The 23,939-nt window shown below is 53.4% G+C and overlaps 1 protein-coding gene across 1 annotated transcript; it reads right to left on the bottom strand.

Annotated features, from left to right (window-relative positions):
- Positions 1–9,007: 9,007 nt before the first annotated feature.
- Positions 9,008–23,530, bottom strand: KCNK17 (potassium two pore domain channel subfamily K member 17; the record flags this gene model as incomplete). Its single annotated transcript, XM_084259152.1, is given in 6 exon segments — positions 9,008–9,342; positions 13,529–13,726; positions 13,729–13,738; positions 14,347–14,507; positions 19,769–19,883; positions 23,294–23,530. Coding segments are annotated over 6 exon segments (1,056 nt in total).
- Between the last annotated feature and the right edge of the window lie 409 nt (positions 23,531–23,939).

Raw genomic sequence — 23,939 nt, 5'->3', positions numbered from 1 at the left:
CAATGAGTTAAATGAGATATTTACTTCTCTCTCATGTAGAGAGCTGAGAGGGAAGCAGCTCAGGCTGGTGTTGTTGACACAGTCACCAGGTCAAAGGCCCTTCCAGATAGTTGATGCTCTTCCTTAACAGAGTTTCCATCTCTGGGTCCTAGAAGGCTGTGTAAAGCTTCAGCCATGACATCAACATTTCAGTAGTAGGAGAAAGGAAGGATGAATAGGGGTTACATATCACTCTGACTCTGTCCTGGCCTTTCTGCCCTTCTTCCATAGTAATAGCATTTTAACAGCTAGATGTTCGGGCAACTAAGAGCTGGCCAGTAGAACGTGACTAGAAATGATATTTTTAGCTACTATTTGTGACTAGAAAGGGAAGAAATAGGACATTTCTTTCCCCTTTCTTCTCTTCTGACTGAATGGGATGTGGATGCAATGGCAGGAGCTGGAGCAGTCATCCTATATGAGGAGGTGAACAGGTCTTACATTGAGAATGTGAAAAACAGAAAAACAGGCCCCAAATGGAGTTGTTCGTGCTGGGCTCCTACCCAGATTTCATAGCTATTGCAGTTTCAACCTCTCTCAAAAGTGTAAACTAATCAATTCTGAGTTTCCTAATCAACACCAGCAAGGTCATCTGTGAGATAAGACACCCCCACACCCACCCACTCTCTCCTGGCTTTACCTGAAATAATCTTTTCTTTTGTCCCACCCTCTTTTTGCCTAAAACGCCCTCCATTTTGTGTGAGCCTTTGCAGTATGTAGCTGAGATGCTGCCCAATTCACGAATCTTTTAACAAAGCCAATTAGATCTCTGAATTTGTGAATTCTGTTTTTAACCAGAATAATAGAGCAACAAGATAGAAGGGACGTAAACCAGGCCTCTATTTGAGCTGTAAATCCATTTCTATGTTACTGAGAGCACTTCTATTTCAGTAGCTTCTGTTTCAGTATCAAAGCAATTTTGCATCTAATATAAAACTCACTAGGTCGCACTTTCACAAGGCACACCCTCAATGGCCTGAAAAATGTCCTTTTCTGGCAGCTGTGTGTGTCTGCCAATGACTGGGTGTGCATTAGTGAGCTCAGATACTGGAGGAAAACCAGCAGTACCTGCCACAGGAGGCTGACCAGCCACAGTCACAGAGCCCACTCCCTGGGGGGTCAGGCCTGCGCTGGTCACTTGCCTACCTGTCCTCATGGAGTCCTCAAGGCTGTGCTGAAGACTGGTATTAGATCCCACATTTAGAAGTGGGAAGACTGAGACCCAAGAGGTTGCAGGACCTGACCAAGTTCACACAGCTCCTGTGAGCAGAACCGGGATGCAGGCCAAGGTCTATCCAGGTTCCAGCTCCTAAGCTAGTGGTTCTCCAGCTGTCCTTCCTAGACCAGCATCTTCAGCATAAGAACCTGTTGAAAGAGCAAATGATCCCCAAATCAGACTCTCTGAGCCAAACCTGCACATGGTGGCCACTGGCCTACACCTTTGTTCCCAGCCAAACCCAGCATGAAGAGGCTTTGAACCCTAAGCAGGTCTGAGCTGCTTACACCTGCCAGCCCACCCCTGGCACTTTGCTTACTTGGTGCAGGCAGTGTCTCTTCAGAATGGAGACTCCTTGAGAGTGGGCAGAGAGGGGTGTCACAGGGCCCTTCTTTTTCTATTTTCTCTCCTCCTTCTTCCTCTTTTTCTTTTCTTTCTCTCTCTCTCCTCTCCATGCCCACCCTCATAATCCATAGTCCTAAGGACACTACTGCCCAAAAATGTGGTTGATTTGGGAGGAGAGGGGGGTGTGAGTCTATGGCACAGGGTTAGGGGGGCAGGGAATTTGCTTACACACTGTTTTCTGAGATCTTTACATGTATTAATTCATATAATCCTCACAACCCTGTGAGAAAGGTACTGTTATCCCCGTTAGATGGAGAAACAGAGGCACAGAGAGGTTCAGAAACTAGGCCACTGTCACACAGCCACCCAGATGATCTGCCTGCAGTGTCCATGGTCTTTGTTGTCGAGATAGTCAGTCTCCAAATGATAGCAAAGGTGTGCATGGGCTTTTAAATCTCCCAGGCACTATTTTAAATGCTTTATGTATTGAAAAAGTGGGATTTTTAAAAATTATTGTAACAAATTAGATATTTCCAGGAGACCCTCGGCATTCGTAGACTGAACATTTGTGGTTTGGATTATTTTTTTTATGACTGAATGTGTCTAAGTGTCTCACCAGGAGAAGTGGGAAAAGAGAGGCCAGAGATTATTGCTCTTCCCATGGTATCGTGTTCTCAAATGAACCTGCACATCACACTTGTGGTTCCTGGGGAAAAATAAACCTATTTCTACCACCAGTCAAAACAACAATATTTGTGTAGATCTGGTAATAACCACTGGAACCCTCCCTCCCTCCCTCCCTCCTTTGCTGGCAGTGTCTTGCCAAGCTCACGCTCACTTTCAGGCCCCCTTTTCCCATGAAGCTCGTGTTCTTGGGCTTACAGCAGCTCCTGGCTGCCTCCTCTGGGAAGCCCTCCTGGGTAGCTTTTGCCTCTACTCCAGGTAGGACACAACTCTTGAGGACTCAATGCCACCTCCTTACTGCTTTCTTCTTTTGCCTTCTGTGATGCAGAACTTCTTAGTTCTCTCTCTGCTCCTGTGATTGAACTATGGCTCTTTTTTCCTCTCCCAAGTTTAAGTCTTCACTTTTTCCCTTCCTCTCCTGTATTCCCCGTTCCTCTTCCTTCCTTTGACACTCCTTTCTATCCCTGCATATTCCGGCTTCTCTGCTTTAGTTTTTGAGCTTCTTCCACTTGGTCTGTCCTTTGTCTCATGTGTGGACCAGAAACCAGTTCAGGTTTTCATGTGTGAGCCAGCCTCTCCTGATGCCCTCATTGTGACTACATCGCCTCCTCCTCTGATTGCTCACAGCTCTCTAGTCAGCCCCACTAGCTTAGATAGCCACACAACAGCCATCCTCATGAGGCAGGCATTGCCATTGATAACCACGTCCATTTCACAGATGAGGAAATTGAGGCCCAGGGAAATGAAATAGAGCGAACCATGGCGCTCTCTTCCCCGGATGCTCCCAAGACAGACTTGGGGAAACTGGGGCCAGTGGTCATTCCAAGATGAAAAGAATGGCCCGAGGTCACAGAGGATGAGCAGGAAGATGGGTTTGAAGCTAGGCAGGCACTCCAGCAATGGTCTCCGGACACCAGAACAACAGAGCTGCTTTGTGAAATATTAGACACACCTGCTTCCCTACTGGATGCTGGGGCGGGAGGGAGGGAGGACACTGCATTTCTACGTCTGGACATCTTTGCACTGAGGAAATGTTTGCGGGTGACTGTGCTAGGTGTTATGGGTAATAAGAAAACATATGAGTGAGATGCAGATGTGCGTGCGGGAACATCTAGTCAGAGGGGAGAGACGGGGTTTCCCTGTCTGATGAAGGAGTTTCGTGTAGGGGACAGGGTCTGCCCTTCCTCCCCAACTTCTCTGCAGGTCCAGAGCAAGTCCCCAGCCAGGCAGAGGCAGGCAGGGTGAGGGAGTCTGTCTGGCACCAGGGCTGGGTCTCTATCATTGCCATGACCCAGAACAAGTGCTGGAGCCCCTCCCAGGTCTGGAGAGCTGGATTGATTACTCTGGTTTTAATTCGGTGCTCTGAACCCCCAGTCTCCAGGCAGGCCACAGTTTGGCTCAGGGAGGAGGTGGGAGACTGAAGAACTGGGTGCTGGGTCGTAGCAGAGAGCAGACAGCATTGCAGAGAATGTAATGAGGAGACCCTGTGTAGAGAGTGAACAGGTCTATGTGATGATGGGGCTAGCAGTGATGCAGAGTCCTGTCCACCCCCAGGCCTGCAGGGCAAGGGAGTGTGCTCTCACTGGGGCACAACCCACACTGCTATCCTGAGAAAGGGCCCCCCTGGCACAGCAATCTGGGCCTGCCTGACCCCTTCCTGTGTTTCCCCGCCAGAAGGTGCCTTAGACTAGTGGCAAGCTTTTGGCCTCAGTGGCCCTGCTTTGGGCCAAGCTTGTTGGCTGGATATTTGCCCATGAGGGGATGGTAATTTTTGGAGTGTTATTAGGAAAAATCCATTCTTTTTCTTTCTCTGGACACCAATTGTATTAAAAATCTTTTACACTAAGAGTTTTTCTTTTGCCTTTGTGCACATGGATGACCAGACTCCTTTTTAAGCATGCACCCCTTAACAGTGCACCCCATGGTCATGTGCTAAGAGTGCTGAAGACTCTCTCCTCCTTCCCTGACACTCCCCAGGACTGTGACCTGAACCACCAGGCCCTGACCAGGGACAGATTGGAAACTGACCCCCAAGACACTTACTATGCAGCCTGTCTCCTTTCCACCCAGAGCTTTGGAAATTTTATTTTCTCCATAACGCCTCCCCCATCCTCATCCCTCCCAAACCCAGTGGAGGTTTGGGAAGAAGGGGTACAGAAAGGCTTCATGAGCTGCCTGATGAAAGACTGTGGAGGGGAAGAGCTCCAGTCCAAGAAGAAGAGAAATAGAGAGGAACAAATATTTCTGGGGCCTGTTATGTACCAGACACCACAGGGGCGCTTTCTTATCCATTGCTTGCTCCCCGACACTCCGCCAAACATCGCGGAGGGTGATATCGGGTTTTTCTGTTTCAGGGTTGGGGAAACTAAGGCTCAGAAATCTATGCGACTTTTCAAATATTGCAGAGCAAATAAGTGGTAGAATTAGAATACAGACTCACTGCTGAGTTCAGGAAAGATAAATGACATAAAAAATTAGTCTAAAAATATATGGAAAGGTTGGCATGTAGGCAAAGGCTGAACAGGGACCTAACTCCAGCACTGGCAGGGGCAGGAGGCTGGTTCAGTGGCTGTGCAGAGAGTTTGCATGAGTTTGGCACTTTGAGAGAACATGCTGGTTGGGGATGTGTGCGGGGTGTATCCCTAGCTCCTCACAGGCGCCATGACTGGGGTGGGAAGCATCCAGTCTAGTTGCCTTTCCTCCTCCAGGCTTTGGGCTGCTGGGTCTCGGAGGGGTTGATTTTATACTTGATCTTAGCCAAAAGGCTGAGAAGCAATCTGGAGGGGTTGATTTTGAAATTGGAGTATGGAAGGTTGAGAATCTTGGGCAAAGACTCTAGGGGTGGTCTGGGAAGGCCTTTGGGAGGGGGTGGCTGTCTCTTTGGCCTCAGGGAACAATTTTAACTGGAGATGAACTTTCCAAAAAAGAGCAAAGGTGAGGCAGGAAATACAGGATCCAATCTGGTGCATGGCAGTGGGGAGGGGCAGGAGAGAAGACCTGTGGGTGGGGGCGTGAATCAGTGGACTGGCTGGGAGGCCCTGGGTCCAGCACTGTGTGTGGCTTGGGGAGGAGGGCGGAGGGGGTTGGTCACTGGAGCTGACTTCAGAGCAGTGCTGTCAAGGCCTGGAGCCCAGGGGTGGGGATCTGGTGAGGTAAGGGCCGAGGGGAATTGGGGAGGGGAAGCCTCTACATTGCTATTGCCCCAGACTGAGGGGTCCTCTGGCTCCCACTGAGTCAAGTCTTTCTCTGGCCTGGCTCCTAAAATGAGTGGATACCCCTCCCAAAGTCATCAGAACTCTGTGTGTGTGTGTGTGTGTGTGTGTGTGAGAGAGAGAGAGAGAGAGAGAGAGAGAGAGAAAGAGAGAGAGAGAGAATGTTCTTAGAATCCACATCCTCAAGATGGCCCAGAAGATGAGTGGGGCTGGGCATTGACCGCCCTGAAATGTCAGAACAATCCAGACAAAAGCTGGGGGAGTAAAAGTAGTAAGATTCAGACTCCCTGGAGCCAGTCTTTTCTTTCACAGATGTGGAAACTGAGACATGGAAAGGAGAGTTGTTGGGCCAAGACCACACCAGGCTCAGAGGGAGCTTTCCTGGGACTTAACTGCCCACCACAGGGCAGCAGCAACTCTCACACCTACCTGCCAGGAGGGGTCGCCATCTTTCATGTTAACATCCAAGAAAATCTCATTTCCCCCATTTTACAACAGCATAAAGTAGAGGGGCAGGAGGAAAGGGGGTGTTTAAGTCAGGTTAAGGGGGTCTGTTGCATGGTAGAGGATCATAATGCAGCATATACAGATGTTGAAACACAAACTGTATGCCTGAAACTTATATAATGTTATAAACCAATGTTCTTTTAATAAAACTTTTTAAAAAGGGGGCAAAATGGTCAAGTATAGAGGTCCTCAAGTCAAATTGCCTGAATTTAATTGCCAGATTTGCTTCTATAAAACAAAAACAAGCACGCACACACACACACAATCTTTAAAAATAAAAGCTCCCTTTTCACAGTTGGTGGGAGAAGTAAATGACTTAGCACAAGTAAAGGATTTTAAACCAAGCCAGATACATAATAAGTACCCAAGAGATACTAGGAAACAATAATAATAACAATACTAGTACTACTATTACTACTACAAGACACCACTGCTTTAAAGGGGGCCACCATGGGATGCTGAGTCTGATCTTGCCCCAGCTACGCTGAAGCCACAAAGCTGAAGAACCATAGGGCAAGGAAGCTGCAGGCAGCACCTGGGGGAGGGGTCTGCCTGCCCCTGCATGCTGTGGGGACAGCAGTGGCTGTTCTCTGAGTTTGCACATCTCCTCATGCATGCACTTCCTGGTCTCCACCTGGAGGTTCCCTGTGACTCATGGGGGCCCAGATCCTGCATCCTGGCCAGAAGGTAGATGGTATCAGCCCAGGAGCCCCGAGGGGCAGGACTCAGTGCTGCGTCACTTCACAGCTTACTCAGCCTGGCCGGCCCAGCCCCAAGAGGCGTCAGCAGAGGCACTGGCTGCACAGGTTGGCCTCCAGCTCTATCTACCAGCCTGGCTGGGGATCCAGAGTGAGAGGCACTTGGCACTTCTTCTGCCCTAAGGCAAACTCTCTGGTACATTAATCCTAGGCCACCAGCCCCATTCTCTTCTCCATTTCACAGAGAAGAAACCCATGCAAAGAAATCCCAGGTGATGTGACTGGGGTCATAGCCACGGCAGCCATAACGTGGCATCTCAGCAGCCATGTTATGTGGCTCTCAGGGGCTCCTCTCCCTCCTCAAGGCCTTGGTGGCCTGGTCAAGGTTGTCAAGTGAATGAAAGGGTTGGTTTCTTGCCCACATGCCACAGAACAGCTTTCTCAGGCTGCCCCAAGCACTGTATCACTCCTGCTTCCCCTCTCTCTTGTCTGAGGGAAAGACCTGCTCTCCGTTGCGCTTTGTTTTCTGTCCTGTTATCTGATTTTCTGTTATTGGGATGTTCCCAGATCCAATGTTTTCAGGTGGTTCCCAACATGGCTCCTTAACCATTCCCCCCGCCCTACCCCTCACCCCGTCATTATTCACCATGGTTCCACTCCAGCACCCAACTCCACGTCTGGATTTGTACTTCAGAGCTCCAGCACATGTTCTCATTGGCTGTGGAGCAGACATCTGGAAAGAACTGGCCAATCAGAAGCCTTTCTCTGAGCCACCCCCACCCACTGGGGCAAGCATTTCTGGGCATGAGTTGGGGTGTGCAAGGGGTGAAGGCTGGAGAGGGATTCTATCCAGAGAGGCCAGGCAAGCAGTGGAAGGGGTCCAAGGTGAGAATGGATCCGGGACCATCGGGGCCTCTTCCTTTTTTCCAACTTTGAAATGCTGGGTTCCCTTTCTGGAGTGTTCAATGCAAAGGATGCCACTTCCAGATCTCCAGCGATCTCTTTCTCACCTCCGTTTACCTCTGCCCAACCTGTGGTACTTAGGAAGTGGGCACAGGCCCTGTTTGCTTGAGGGTGTTTGTTTCTCGGTCTGGCCTTGGTTGGTTTAGGGCCAGGTCAGATGGCGCAAATGGGATGGTGTAACAGCCCTTCCTCCTCTTTTGGCCAAAAGACTGTCCCTGACCCAGGTCTAGGACAGCTTAGAGGCTGAGGGGTTTGTCCACAGGAGGGACCACCCAGGTCCCTGGGTCCCAGTCACAGATGCTCACTCAGGCTAAGAACCCAGCTGCTCCTGGTGACCCCCAGTTCCTGGCTGGTACTCACAGGGGCTCCCAGCGGGGCTAGGGGCCCTGGGTATGTGTATGTATGTGGTGGGGATAACAGGATTATAGGCTGCCTTAGTAGCAACCCTGAGTGAGTACAGAAATGCTTAGGGTGAGATGATTTACAAACAGTAGTGACTTCTGCCAACCCTATTTGGCACTGCAAACCAAGAATGCAGCCTTTCAAGTGCAGTGGGGCAGAATGACATGGGAGAAATCTACCGGACTATTGGCATTTCTGAGTTATGGGTGAGTGATAGAGCAAGGATTCACAGCCATTCCCACACCAGACACATGCTGGCCACATCAGCCTGAGAGTTATCAGCAGATCTTGGTCTTGGAGGGTTTTAGGAAATAGGGGGCCCACACTTGAGTCTTCAGTCCATTCCCTCTACTAATCCTGGGCAAACTCACCTAGGGAGGGGCTGGTTTCTCTCTGTGTATCGCCTATCTCAGATGCTGCTTTTATTTGTGTGTGTGTGTGTATGTGTGTGTGTGTATGCGTGTGAATCAGAATTTGGTTGTGAGTGATTAAAAGAACAGACATAGTATTTTAAATAAGATTGATGTTTATTTCTCCCACACATTAATGAAATTTGGTATTATTTAGTCCAACTTTGTTATGGTGGCTCTGCAAATATCAGGTATCCAGGCTCTTTCTAATTGTATCACCAATCTCAAACATGGCTTGTACCTCATGGTACAACATGGCTGCCAGAGCTCCAGCCACCGTATCAGCATTGCAGCCAGATAGGAGGATATAGGGAAGAGGTATACACCCTGCCCACCTCTCCATGAAAGTCACATCCATAAACCACATAAGATACTCTGTGCATCCTTTTGGGCCGAAATCTAATCATCTAGCTGCACCCAGCCTCAAGGGAAGACAAAAAATGTAGTCTGTCCTGAGGGTGCTCATGTACCAAACTTAAAATTGGGCATCATGTTACTGAGGAAGAAGATGGAACAGATACTGGAGTATAACTAGCTGTCCTTTCCAGAGCATTCAAATTGAGTATTAGCTTCTGGATGCTGTGCAATTCTAATGGGCCCCTCTGGACAGCTGCCTGGCTGTGGGGGGTGGGGCTCTGCCTCCCTGTCTGCCTCCCCATCTGCCTCCCCATCTGGGCACTGTCTCCAGCTTTTGGACTTCAAGTCCCCCTTGGAGCTGTGGTGGTAACAGGAACATGGTCTCCTGGGGGTCTCCAGCAGGGACAGGATGGGCTTGATGATCGAGGCCAGCCATGCCATCCCAAAGAGGATCCACAGCGACACCGTGTACTTGTACAACACTGGGTAGCTCCGGGAGGGGTTCATCCCTGGGGAAGAGGCAAGGTCAGAGAGTGGAGGCCTAGGAAAGTGAGGGCCACATTCCCCAAATAAACCAGCACACAGGGCTTGATGTGGGCGGTGCATGTTGCTCAGGGATTGCTGGCCTGAGGTCACCTTCTGCAGATCCCAGGATGCCTCCCTGAATTGGCACCTGGGGTTTGCAAGCTCAATTTCATTTTTGTCTCTCTGAGGCACTCTGCTCTGTCCCAGTTCTCAAAGTGTGGTCCCGGACCAGCAGCACCTGAGAGTTTGTTGGAAGTGCAAACAATTAAGGTCCATTCCAAACCCCCCCTGGAAGGCACTGGGGGTGGGCCCAGCAATCTGTGTTTTAACAAACTCTGCAAGATGTGGAGCCTGCTCTCCTGTGTGCCTGTCTCTGTGTTTGGTTCTCTCATAGCCCAAGGGAGGCAGCTTGCCAGGGGCTTTGCTAGAATTTCTATCCTGCCTCAGTTACTAGCTGTGCCACCTCCACCTGTCTGAATGACCCTGGTGGATGAAATGGGGAATATAATCCCTCCCCCTTGGCTTTTAGGGTGAAGCCCCAATTTCTCAGCGTGACCCCTTTCCACTTCTCCAATCTGTATTTGCGGCCTCTCCCCTTTGGTGCTGTGCTTGGCGATGCTCCTCTTTCCCCCATTTCTCCACCTGTTACCCTTCCTGCCCCAGGGCCGTGGGCCTTGCATCCTCTCAGCTCAGAATGCGCTCCATTTCCAGTTCGCCTTCAGTTTTAGCTCAGACTTTACACCACGGAGACAGGGCCGGGCCCTTCTGACACTCACAGCCTGCGTGCTCCTGTTGGGTGAGTTACTTATTCTCGCTAGGCCTCAGCTTTCTTTTCTATAAAATGGAAGCATGAAGATTATCTGCCGCCTGGTGACTGGCACATGGGTTATTGCATCTCAAGTGCTCATGATCACGCTTGACACGTACTGATGCCCAGGGCCTATAGCTGGGTAATTGTTTGACTCATCGTTGGATCCCCGCTGGTATCCCGCAACAGTCAGGATGGGTAAGTGGTGACTGAGGGATGGAAGGTGAAGGTGGCTGTGGGACTTAGCTAAGTCAGGTCAAGGCGTTATTTAGTTCTTTCCTCTGTCCATTTCCAGGGGAGGGGTCTGTCTTGCCTCCCTCATCAGACTGGGATGGTTCAAAGGGTACAATTTGTTCTGATTTTCTCATTCCAAAATGATATAAAAGGGGTGAAGAACAACCTCCCGCCTCCTCCTCCCATTGACCTACCTATGCTGTGACCTGAATCAATTCCCCTCTCTTTGATGGGCCTCAGTTTCTTTCTCCTCAACACCCTTTTCTGCCTTTGCTTCCTGTTCAGCCCTATCTCCCCTACCACCCCGTCCCGCTGGCCCCAAGACCCCCTCTCTGCCTGTCTATCCAAGACCGGCCCCTCTTCTGGGTCTCGGCCTGGGCATGAGCCTGCAGCCCGGGCCCCAGCCCGCTGCCTGGCAGGAGCCGGAATTGGATTAGGTTGATTGGGTTATGGGGCCATGATTCCGCTGGCGTGTCCCAAATGAGATCAGTGGTGAGCCAGCTCTCTGGCCCTGCCACCCCCAGCCCAGTCTGCCCCTGGCATCCGAGCGGAGGAGGTGTTCTTCTCCCCTTTGATTTCATTTTTATAGCCGAAATCATAAGTGGCAGGAGACCTGGCAGCTGGCAAGGCGCTCCACTGAGCTCCAAATGCAATTGGAGGAAATAGTGACTGAGACCAGGAGGGGAGGCAGCTGGGGCCGGGGGCGGCTCCACCAGGGCCTCTGGGCAAAGAGGAGCCGAGATGTCCATGTGTCTGGTGGCAGCTGACTCGGGCAGTGAGGCCCAGTACCCAGGTAGTGGACCACACTGCATTCCCACTCAAGAGAGGGGTTTGGTCCTGTCCCTGGAGGACGAGGAAGACTGAAACATGGGAAGTGAGGGTGGGGTTAGTTTCTTCTCAGCCCAGATTCAGGAATCCTGGGCTCTCTCCTGGACCTGCCTGTTCCATGACCTGAACTACCTTCCTTCTCCTTGATGGGCCTGAGTTTTCTTTGCAGATGAGTTGGTTGAGGCACTTGCCACGAGGGACTGACACATCCACAGAAGGGACCAGAGTGAACAGCGCATCTCCTGTGGTGGCCTGAGACCCCCTGGGCCTAGAAGGCCCTCATAGGTTTGGACTAGGCCTTCTTAGGTGGTTTTGTTGGAAGGCGGCTCTAGGAGGCCTGTGCCCCACACACCAGCCTTCTAGGCCCTGTTGCTCCCTGCAGGGCAGTTCCCAGGGCAGCAGAGACCCTGATCAGCCCTCACCTCCTGTTGAGCCTTTCCTCTTGTTTTGAGGGTGCTTCTATCTAGAGAGCGCCTCCATTGTGCCTCAGGGAACTGTAGAGCCTCAAAACGTCTTTATAGGGTCTTTCCATCAACCCCAAATGGGTTGCTTCAGGAACATTTCCTGGAGTCTGCTGTCAGCTATTCCTACCCAGGACCAAAGGTTGCAAGCCCTGGGAAACAGTGGGTGCTAAAAGACTAGAGTTGGGGAGTTCCTGTCCCCATTTTTCCTCCCCTATCCTGGCATCGGATGCCCTCAGAAAACCAGTCCTTCTGAGTGTAGAGGTATCCTGGGGGGAAAATCCTGACTTTCATCCTGTGAGCCTGGTATCAGGGAGACCACTGCAGGACATGCTTGATCAAGCTGTGCTGGACTGAGGCTGCTGTGGCCAGGCTGGTCAGAGGGGTATTTCATGGAAGCTTGTGTGCAGTGTGGAAAGGAGAGAGCTCAGAGGAGAGAGGGAAGCAGGCCTTCAAAGGCCTAGGGAGGGATATTGGACCCCATCCTAAGTCTATGGAGCCACAAGAGCACTTGTCACTTTTAAAGGTGGTAAGAGCAAGGGCAGATGAGACGGAAGCGGCACGAAGCCATGGGTGTTCTGGGTGAATGGCAACTCCTTAGGACTGTGCAGTGCTCGACCGGCCCAACAGGCCACAAGCAACAGCCCTGCTGTTGGGGGAAGTGGCGGTGAGGACAGAGAGGAAAGGACAGATACAAGAAGCATTCTCTGAATTATGAGGCACAGAGGTGACTCTTGGGCCACCTGGCTCAGCTCTCTGTGGAGATACATCTCTCCACTCTGCAGGCAGGAGTAGGAGGCGGACCCGGTTGGCTGAAACCTTCCCAAGGATCCTTTCCAGAGAACAGCCTCCTCCCGGAGAAGATGGCAGGAAGGGAGGCGCCTGATACCACACCCTTCTTCCCAGAGGGAGGGTTCAGGGAAGAGGGCCCTGCACAGAGGCTAGAAGGCACTGAGGGGGTCCTCGTAACTAGTCTTAGTCTGGGCCCCTCATTTAAGACTGGAACACTGAGGCCCTGGAAAAGATCTGTGAGGGGGTCTGGAAAGAGTATGAATTTTGGAGTCAAATGAAACAGAATTCATATCTCATTGGCTGTGCAATCACAGGCAATCTGAGCTTCATGCTTCCTCCTCAGTGAAATGGGGGTGACACTCTAGGTTGTCCCATAAGTAAGCTGTTTGCCACTTTGGTAAACCCCATTTCAATATTCCAGGTTGGGTTCTGTCTCCGAAGGAGTGAAGAAGGAGCAGCAGAGAGGGGCGCTGATGAGGCTGAGCAGCGGTTGGGGGTGTTGGGGGTGGCCTGACCGCCTCTGCCACCCAAAGAATGTCCTCTACTGCCCCCTGCTGGGACAAGGGCTGCTTTCTCATGCAAGAGCGACCTCATGAAGCATGTGGCCGGCACAGGGGTTGTGGGAGGCTTGGCTTTCAGAGGCAGCGTGATGTGGGGAGGAGAGCCCCTGGGACATGGTGGGGGGGGGGGGTGTTGAAGATTCCCCTTTATCTGCTGACCTCTAAGAACAATGGTTGACGCTGTGGACATTTGAAACCTCCCCCCCCCCACCGCCCGCCCTGGTACCCCCTCCCCCTCGCCTCCATCCCGCCCCAGGAGCTGTGACTTACCTGCAGCACTGGGTTCAAATTGCACTTGTTACTTTTTAGTGAGTGACCTTAGCCCCATCATACAACATGGGCTGAACCCACCCGGGACAGTATCCTCTGCACTTTGGGCCTGCACAAGGGCCTGGCACTCAGCAGGGGCCTGGTAGCTGCTGGGTGGGCATCAGGCAGTCAAGCCTCTGGGTCCCCTCCCACCCCAGCCATCTGTTGGGGCTCTCACCAATCACGTAGTCACCGTAGCCCACGGTGCTGAGGGTGATGAAGGCGAAGTAGAAGCTCTCCATGTAGCTCCAGCCCTCCACGTGGGAGAAGAGCAGTGGGGGCAGCAGCAGGAAGAGCAGGAGGCCTGAGAGGAGGGCCCCCGCGCCTGCTAGCCAGCGGGCCTTGGCCGGGTCCTGTGGGTGCACACAGTCCCAGCCCCATGTGGCCTCTGCCTGGTGTGTGGAGACCTGGGGAGCAGGCAGCCTAGGGGCCCAAACTGGAGGCAGTAAGAAGGGATGCCTGGAGCTCCCCCACCTAGTTTGTGCTCTCCAGGCTGCTTTCCTGTCCCCCAGGACACCTATTGCATCTCCCCCACTTCATTACTAAAGACCCCACTTTTGGATAGTGACCCCCATCCCACCACAGCCATCCTTTCCTACAAGAGACTCTCACTCTGGGCCTCCCCTGGTGGCGCAGCGGTTGAGCGCTGGGCTGTGAAGCTGCCCGCAGCCTCTGCAGCGCCGGTTTGATCCCCAGCCACCGGTGAGGGTCCCACATGGCGCACAGACCTCTCCTGCCACCCGCTGCTCCCCTCAGCAGTGTGTTTCGTCAGTCTGTCTGTTCTGTTCCCCGCTCTGGCTCTGGTGAATTCTCTCACCCTCCCACGCTTCTGACTGTACCCAGTGCTTGTATAAATAAATAAATAAATCTTTAAAAAAAAAAAAGACTCACTCTGGGCTCTGATGCCCCTTGCCATCCGGAACCCCGATTCCCACCATGCCCTTCACCCTAGAAGGGACCCATCCTCCCCACCCCCCCACTCTGCAGTCCCCTTACCTGCCAGGCACCCCCCAGCCTGCGGGTGCAGTTATGCATCCCTCGCTGCATGAGATGCCCCAGTTGGTTGAGCACCACGAGGTGGAGGGGGATCCCCACAAGAGCAAAGAAGATACAGAAGATGCGGGCCGCCATGGTGTGGAGGCTCAGGTTGCCGTAGCCTGAGGGGAGATGGCAGCACTCAGGGCACCTCCTTTCATTCCTCAGGGGCCCTCATCCCTGAGTGCCTGACCCCAGGTGTGGCGGGGGGGGGGGGTACGTGGAGCCTGCTTTCCCACACGAGGCTCCGTGTGGGGGCCTGTACTTTGCCCAGTCCAGTCTCACCACAGCTTATTGACTGGACAACAGAAGCTCTAGAAACTCATAAGCGTGTGGGAACTTCAACCCATGGAGTACCAAGAGCTGGTCTTCCCTCTCCTTCCCTGTCTCTCTTGGTGGGCAGAGGGTGGGGGCAAGGAGTGCAGCAGGGGAGCCTGCGAGGGAGACGAGGCTCTAGCGCCTGCACCTCCGTGACCCACAGCTCCATTCATGCCGAGGCCACGCTCTCCTCAGGCTTGTGTCTCTGGGCATGGCAGGGGCGCCAGAGCTGGCCAGGTGGCACCCCTTTCCCAGGCAATCCGGCTCAGGGCTCCCACCGGGTGCCATGCATTCTGTGGCTGTCCCCACACAAGCCCCTTCCTTCCCACTCTCCAGTCACAGGTGCCAGACCCACTTTGCAGTCCGAGGCTCCCTCCATTTACCCTGCAGCTGCTCTTCTCCAAACGCATCTCCTCAAACTCTCTCCCCCGACCCCCCGAGGACTGAGGAGCCAATAATGACCCTCCAGGTGACCTGGAGGAGTGAAAGTCGGGCCTCTGGTCAGGAGGATAAGGGAAGGGCAGGCTAGGGGAGGCCTGACCTTTTTTTTTCTACTTCACTCACTTCCACCTGTTTCTACCCTTCTTGGTCATCACTGCCTTCTTGTCTTTCTAGAATACAAACCTGATTGTACTGTCTCCCAAATTATTACCCTTCATGCTGCCTCATGCCTGCTGGGGAAAGTCCAAACTTTCACCAGCCTGTCTCTAAACCTCATCTTTCCCAGCTCCTGTCCTGCAGAAGCTCCACCCCCCACAGGCCTCCACACCTTTGAACATGACACTCCCTCCACCAAGGGGTTGCCTCCTCCCCTTGTCCATCTATAAAAGCCCAAATCCTGACCCTTAATAGATGCTCACAACGTGTGTGTTGAGTGAGTCTAAGAATGAATGAATGAATGAATGTAGCTAGTTGAAGGGCTGCCTTGCATTAGTACCTAATGTCCCCCCATGCTGGGGTCAGGGCCCTCATACACCCCTCACTCATTTCTACTTATTTGAAACTGGGGTTTGACAGGCACCGCTGCCTTACTGATGGATCTTGGGGGGCTCCATGTTGAGAGAGCTCAGAACACATACAAGTCCAGAGTGTGGGTTTTGGAGGCAGAGGCACTCCCTGGGTGGGAATCCCGGCTCTGCCTCTTGCCGGCTGTGGGAATTTGTGCAAGTGGTTTGACTTTTCTGAGCCTGTTTCCCTGTCTATAAAATGGAATTGTTGACATCAACATCACAGTGTGGTGTGGGCTCTCTGCCACTTGTGGCCTCTGCACCTGTGTGTGTGTGAAAGCACTGGATAAGGCTCTCCTGCATGACTGCCCAGAGACAATGGCCCACATCACAGGCAGCCAGGGACGCCCAGGTAGCTGTTAAGTGAGCGTGTGGTCAGTGTCCAAGGCCGTCTGGGAGTAACTTGGAAATTACACCAAGTGCCTTCATGGGAAATTCTCCCATGGAACGTGGATGACATGTCCCTTCCTGTTCCCCATAAAAACTGATTATCCTTTGTCTCCCCTGGATCCTGCTCCTCCTGCCATTGTCACATAATCAATCATACTTGTTCATTACTGCTAATAAAAAGCAAGAGTACTGCTCATTGGGCAGCAGAGTCTTGCCTTGCAAACCTGCTCCATTACTCGTCCCTTAAACGTGTCCCCAGGAGCATGCTCGCGTGTTCCTGACCACCACAGTGTGGGGTGCAGTGGGGTATGCTGGAGCTGGGAATGTGAACCCTCAAGTACCTAGTATACAAGAGATGCTAATTGATGTGTGTTGAAGGAATGAATGGATGAATGATCCAGCTCTACGAACCAACTTCTGGCCGGAAGACATCAAAGTCCTCCTCTTGATCCATCTACCTGCCCCCTCGTGGCTTTTATAGATTCCCTTCACTAAAGGAGGGAAATCTCCTTTCTGTTGACTTCCAGGGAGAGGTCACCCTCCTGGTTTCCATCCTCTGCTTACCTCCTCACCACTACCCCCTCCTCCCAACCCCCATCCCTGGGGGGTCTTTTCATTCAATTGTGAATGGTGGGATTTCTGGTCTGGAAGGACCCTCATGGAGCCCTCTGTCTCTCTAAGATTAACATTAAATAGGATTTTCTCCTTCCCACCACGGTCAGTCAGCCCTCAGGTCAGAATATCAGTGGATGGCAACAGGCCCTCACCTACCTACTGTAAGCTGGGTGGCCCAGCCCCATGTGAGCCCCCTCTCACTTCAGCAGGTCTCCCTCTTGTCAACTCTCATTTACCAGTCCAGTCCTAGGACACCCAGCTGGTCCTGTGAGGCTGTCTGTGGTTGGGATCCTCTGTATCTTTTCTGAACTCAGTCCTTGGTTCCAACCTTCTCCATCCACCAGGACCTCCTTACTGTTCCTCAATTATACCAGCCACATCCTACCTCAGGGACTTTGCACTTGCTGGCATGAGATTCTTTCCCCATGTATCTACAAAGCTTGCTCCCTTATTCTGCTTGTGTCTCTGCTTCAGTGTTACTGTATCATTAGTGAGCACCTTATCTACAGAAGGTCCCCTGGTCCCCAGGCCCCCATCACTATCAGACTCCTTCCCTGGCTTTATTTTTCTCTAAGCACCTCAAACTATCTGAATATTGCCACAGATCTGTGTACTTGCCATGTGTCCCCTCTCACTAGAATGTGGGCTTCCCATAGACAGGAGCTTGAAAGCTTTATTCCCACTGTATCCTCAGCACCTAGAACCCACACTAGCCACTCAGCCTGTTCGTTGAATGAATATATGGACAGGTAAGTGAACAAATGAGCAAGCCAGGACAGTGTTTATGATTTCTGGGTTCAGGCCTGTCCTGATAGTCCAGAAGGGCTTGTGTTCTAGGATTTCATTAGAAAGTGCAGCTCTTGCAGGGTGCCGGCCCCCGGGAACTGGGGTGGCAAGGAGGCAGCTCTCTGCTGTGCCTCTCAGAATACTTCCCCTTGTGGGGTATCCCGCATATACACATTCCCAAATCTTTGCTCCCCTTCTTCCTCTCTTTATCACCTCCCTTTATGTGAATATGTCTGCACGTGTAGGTGTATGTGTGTACACAGGTGTGAGTGTGAATATGTATGTGAGAGAGAGACAGATCAGATCAAAATCACAGGTTTCCCTGTTGTTCACCTTCAACTGACTATTTCTGTCTGCTGCTTAGACTCCCCCTGCAGCTTACATATCCTGCGAGGACAGACACTATTGGAAAAGAAAGCAGTGAAGTCCCCCAGTCAGGTCCCCCTTCCAGCTATGTGGCCTTGGGAAGTTGTGCAACTTCCCCATCCCTCAGTTTCCTTATCTATGATATGAACGTAATAAGCCTTATCCTGGGAGATCGGGCCAGAGGGACAAAATGAGATCTCACAGGTAAAAGCTCTCCTTCCAATGCATGCCAGTTGGGGTGGGATTCCTCTGGCTTCTCCCCTCAGAGCTGACAACTCTGAGGTAGAACCCAATGGAGAGGAAGGGGCAGGGCCGTGGTCTCAGCTGTCTATGGAAGGTCAAAGAAAGGCAGGCTGAGAAACTGAATTTGGTGGGCTAAAGTCACAGGCCCAGGGCAGAGGGTATAGGAGGTGTGGGGTTCAGAGCCTAAGGACCCCCATATGCCTGGAAGACCTGGCCCCTGCTGATTGTGCATTAGCCCCCACTACCCTGGAACTCAGTACATGGGCATTCATGGGCTCCATTAACGTGGCTGCGTTGTGGAGCGCCCACTCCACACTGGGTCTTGTACTAGATCCTGGGGATGGGGAGGTGAACAAAACTTCCTGATCAGTCCTTCTGGGCACAGGTTCTATGGAGTCTCCCAAGCCTGCTTGTCTCAAAGTGGAGGATGGCCCAAGCTCCCATGTCACCCTGAGACCTGCTTCTAAAAAGTATTGGCTCATTAAAAACTAGATGGAAAGTCTCCTGGGTGCTCCCTGGTGACTCCATCCAGGAGGACAGAAGCTGTGATGCTGGTTTCATTGAGAGACTCCTGGCTGGCCAGGGCCGGAGGCTGTAGCCCGAGCCACCGCGATGTCAGCCTGCCACCTAGTGGTCATTCTGTGTCATGCAGCTGCCACAGCCTGGGGCAGCACCATATGAGTTATTTCCAGGGGACTGGGAGTTGGAGGGATCTAGGCTGAGATTCTTCTTCCCCTCACAACAGCCCACCTCTAACAAGTTTTTCCTCTGGTCTCCTGAGGGCAGGGCTGCAGAGACAAGAGGGGTATCTGCCCCCCACGTGCCCAGTGTGTGAGGGAAGAAAGTGACTTGGAGAGGAAGGTTATAGGTGAGGTGGTGCTTAAGTGAGCTGGGGAGGGGCCTTCAGGAATGGTCATCTCCCCCAGAGGGTGAGAGCAGGGGTTGAAATACTCTTTTGGGGGCCTCTCTGGTGGCGCAAGGGGTTAAGCACAGCACTATGGAGCAATTTGTAGCCTCTGCAGCACGATTTCGATCCCTGGCCGGCCAGGGAGCTACTCAATGGTACAGCAGACCTCTCCTGACTCGCCTGCTGCTCCCCTCAGCGGTGTATTTCAGTCAGTCTGCCTGTTCTGTTCCCCACTCTGTCTCTGGTGGATCCTCTCATCCCCTGCATCTCTGGCCTGTACCCCAGCTCTTGTATGCATGGATGGATAAATCTTTAAAAAAAGAAAGAAAAAAAATACTCTTTTGGAGATTCTGCCTCTCCTCCTTCCCAGGTGTCCCTTGTCCCCCACCCTGCCATCCTTGGGGATTAGTGTCAGATGGACTTGGCTGAGAAAACCAGCACACATGTAGAGCCCAGAAGCTTCTTTACTGCCGTACTGGAGAGGCCTCTGCTTCCTGAAAGATTGTGTGAAACAGATGTCCTCTAGAATAGTGCATCTCAAATTTGAGGCTTGCACACACACCTCCTGGGGACCTCAGAAAGTATAGAACTGATGAAGAGGTCTGCAGGGAGCCCCGAGATTCTGCTCCCAGGTAGTGCCCATATTGTAAGGCCCAAACATACTAGGAGTCAACCCTGCCAAAAGGCAACTGGTCCCCTGTCCTCTGGGGTCCACCCTCCCAGCCCACCCGCCCTGGCCCCATCCTCTTACCAATGGTGGTAATGGTGGACACGGAAAAGAAGAAGGAGCCCTCGAGCTCCCAGCGCCCCATGCTGGTGGTGTTGTCGAAGGTGATGTCCCCACTTTTGTATGCTTGGATGATGCCCTGAGGAGAGGCTACAGTGACCACCAGGCTCTTGGGGTGACTGGGCCCCTGTAGCCAACCCCCCCACCCCCCTGCACACACACTCAAGGACGTTCTCACGACCATGCTTTGATCCCAGCCTGGTCAGAGAAAGGAGGTTTCCCCTCCAACCAGAGTGTCCCTAGGCTAGGGGTGAGGGTTTGGAGGGACAGCACCCTCCCCTCGTTTTATCCCAGAACCTAGATCAACCCAGGGTATCTCACTGACTGGAAGACCATCATTTCCTCCCCTGCTCACTCCCTTTCTTGCAACGAGGACAGGTCAAGCATGACATGTGATGCTTTGAGGAGTCCCAAAGATGAAAGAGACAAGGCTTCTGGGCTCTCTAACAAGGCACAGCCAGGCAGCTGCAGGGATTTAGGTAGTGTGGCTGCTTGATCCCAGGCAAGATATTCAGCATCTCCGGGCCTCAGTTTCCTTATTTGTCAAGCGGAATACTAATAGCATCTATGGACACGGGCGTGGAGCAGGCCGTGTCCTCCTCAGTCTAGGTCCCCTGTGTCTGTCCAGGGAGCACTAGTCCCTGCAGATCCACACTGATCTTGTGACCTTCTGAGACCTCAGATTTCTTTTTTTCACCTGCTTTCTCTTTGTGACCTGAGAGCCTCACAGACCTGATGAGAGGATTAAACGAAGCATGAGGTGTAAAGGCTTAGAACAGAACCTGGAACATGGGAACGATGGTGGTGGCTGTTGTCACCACCATCACCATCATCACCAGTATGATGCTGTGGGAACGCAGAGAGGAAGGACGTTCTGATGAGGGTGGGGGCAGAAGGCTTCGTGGAGGGGGTAACATTTTAGTCGAGCCTCCCTTGAGGGTCAGACAGGATTGCTTCTGGCGGGAGGCCATTTGGGTAGCTGGGACAGCAGCGGCGAAGGCTGGGAGGGGATCCTGCCTGGGGTCTAGAATAGGGAGACTGAAAGGCAGTGGGGAGTCAGCCATGCTGGGCTCTGCCACGCCAGGGATGGCATGGCCTGCTTCTTCAAGGTCACGGAGCGAAGAGGAGGCAGGTTTTTGTGTGCTGAGATGCTAGAGCACAGATGTTGGCAGAGCAGAAGGAGCCTCCTGCAGGGGTTGGTGATGGAGGCCTGCCCGCATCCTGGGATGAAGTAGTCCGGCAGGAACAGAGGAGAGTTTCAGAAGCCCAGGCCCCTGGCCGTGTTTCGTATGGCCAGTGAGGGAAGCACCTGAGACCACTGTGAGGTATGTGGCTATGGGGCCAGCAGCAGAGATTCAGAGCAGGTGGAGGAGGGGGGCTGGGAGGAGGAGGGCCACTTGCTTTTGACTTTGGGAGAATTTGAGGGTGGAGAGTTGCAAGTGTCTGGTGCTCAGGGGGAGATCTGGGTGGGGGATGCCATATCTTATTTCTGGGGATGACTGACCAGGACCCAGAGGAGGTTTGCGGAAGTGAGTGAAGTGGGGTGAGGTGGAGCGGGAAGAGGCCAGAGGGGAAGTGTGCTGCCATGAAAGCCCAGCTGGGAACCTCAGAAAACACCTCTGTTCACAGATCCACACTGAGCAGGTACTCATGGTGGTTTACAGCCTGTAGGGTAAGGAAAAAAGTATCAGGCTTTTCTGCCCTCCCGCCATCAGGATAGTTGATGGATCCTTGTCCTGAATGCATGCCTGATGGCGGGCACCTGGAGTAGGGTGTGGGCAGAGGTAGATGGGATTCACCTGGGCTGAGACTGGGTTTTAAGGGCGGCATCACGGGGACGCCAGCAGAAGCCGAAAGAAGAAGAAAAGCAGAGAGAACGCCAGAGAGCCCAGATAGAGTGAGGATTTGCTGGGGGCTGGGAGGACTGCCAGCCTCCCGGCCCCCCAGCACCCCTGCCTGCCATATGCCTGGTGAACCCCAATAAAAGACCTGCAAAAGCCACTGAGGACTCTGACTCCTCCTTTACCCGGTCTGCGGGATCATAGAGAACCTGCACTGTGTCATTCCTGCCCCATACACAGCCCCTGACTCCTAGGCTGGCCCAGTAACCATCATCTGTACTTAACCTCTCTGAGCCTCAATTTCTTCATCTCTAAAATGGGAATGATGATAACAGTTCCCACCTGTGAGACAGGTGAGGCTGAGGGAGTGGCAACAGGTTAATACCCTCGGTACAGCATGTGCTACCCAGAAGCAGTCACTATTATTATCGCCATCATTATCATCTTCCCTGGGCTGCTTGTAGTTGAAGTTCACCACCTTGGCAGGAGGAGTGTCTGGGGGTCTGGAAGTGGGAATAGAGGCGGCCATTAAGCTCTTAGCCGAGCTCCCGGCCTCGCTAAACCTGCAGGTCTCAGGCGCCCCCTTCACTTGCGTCCCAGAGACTCTTCCCATTCAGACACACTTCCCAGCTCCCTTCTGGAAAATGGCTTTGGGTTGGCGACTCCAAGACCCAGACTCTGCGCTCTCAGGTAGAGGAGGTACCTGAAACCTAGGTGGGAGATTTCGGGTTAGGGCCCAGCAGTCTGGGTTCGGGAACCAAGCCAAGGTTAATGCTTCTGCCAAACCCCAGCAGCTCCCAGAGCAGCAGCGCCTCCATCGTGTGCGATGCCGGGCGGCGAAGAACCTGTCTCCTCCCCCGGCCCCCAGCCCCCCCGGGTCCTCCCCCTCTCAGGTCACTCTTTACCTCGGCCTCCGCCGCCTATTCAGGACCTTTTCAACCGTCCGGGGCCTCGGCAGCGCGCCCAGTCGCGGAGCAACGCAGGCTCAGCCAAAGGGCGCCCGCGCTGCGCTCCTGCCCTCGGACCCGCGTCCGCACTTTCCCGGCGCTCGGACCTGACCCCCAGTCCCACCCGCCCCGGGACGAGCGTTCCTTTCCCCCAGTCCCCAGCCCTTGGTCTTCCTTGTCCTCAGACACCGCGCAGCCATTCCCGCGTGTCCTATCTTCCTTGGCGGGGGCGGGACCCCCGCGTAATGCGCTGTCGGGTTTGGCCGCCCCACGGGCCACCCCCATGGCCGGCTGAGGGCGCTCCGGCCTCCTTTTGAGCTGAGTGGAGGGCCCTCCTAGCTCCCGCCCCAGCTAGCACGCCCTGTCTCCCTCATCCCGCACTACGGATGCCTGCACCAAGCATCTCTCCATTTGGAGCGGGTCAGGGCCCCTCGCCCCTAAAGGAGGACTCTGAGCGCGGCGCCGCGTGTTCCCCTCGCGGCAGAGGGACGCCTTCCTTGGCGGTCCCGCTCCACCCTCCGGGCCCGCCTGGCAAACCGCGCCCACCGTCGTCCTGCGTCTCTCTCCTCCACGTGTCTTTCACGGGTGCTCCCGGCTGCGCCGTCAGGAGCCAGGGCGTGCCCTCTCGCCCTCTGGGTGTGCCCTAGGCGTCCCCCTGCCCGATCCCCCCACACCCGGGCCGGGCCCCGCTCGCCCCTGACCCGGATCAGCATCTCCAGCGCAGGGCCATCCAGGCACGTGAAGTTCCGCAGCAGCGCCCACTTGTCGCTCTGGAATCTGTCACTGGAGTTTTTCGCTGCTGGGCTCTCCAGCATCCAGAACACGCTGGTGCCCAGTGCCAGGTGAGCCAGGTAGGCGAGCAGCAGGAGAGCTGTCCTGGGCATTCTGTAGTCCCTGGCCCTGCCCTCAGGCACCCTCCGGGCTTTTGGGCTGCACATCTCCAGAGAAGGGGGAGGCAGGAGCCTGGAGTCCTGCACCAGGACTGAGGCGGAAAGGAAAGGCTAAGAGCTGGAAAGTTTCCTTCTCTAGCAAATAAATGCCTGCCGGTGCTTAGTTTTCTCAGCACAGTAGGCGTGCTGGGGAGCTGGACAGCCCTCCCCTCCAGCTCCAGATCCAATCCCAAGACAAAAAGAGGCCCTGGGTTGTGGGCATCTGACTCCGCCTTCAAATGTGTGGAGTGCCCAGCCCCAGGCCTGACTGGAGGGAAGGGGATGGCTGCTGGAGGCAGACACAGAGAGGGAAGGGGCCAGAACCCCCAGCCTGCCCTGCAGCAAACAGTGGGAGAAACTCCTGGAGACCACACCCGGTGAAGAGCAAGTAGAAGCCAAGTTTATTGTCTTAGGACCC

The sequence above is a fragment of the Talpa europaea genome (assembly GCF_964194135.1).
Source record: "Talpa europaea genome assembly, chromosome: 2".
NCBI classification, from domain to species: domain Eukaryota; kingdom Metazoa; phylum Chordata; class Mammalia; order Eulipotyphla; family Talpidae; genus Talpa; species Talpa europaea.
The sequence above is the reverse complement of the archived record's forward strand: the minus strand, read 5'-3'. Positions and strand labels throughout refer to the sequence as shown.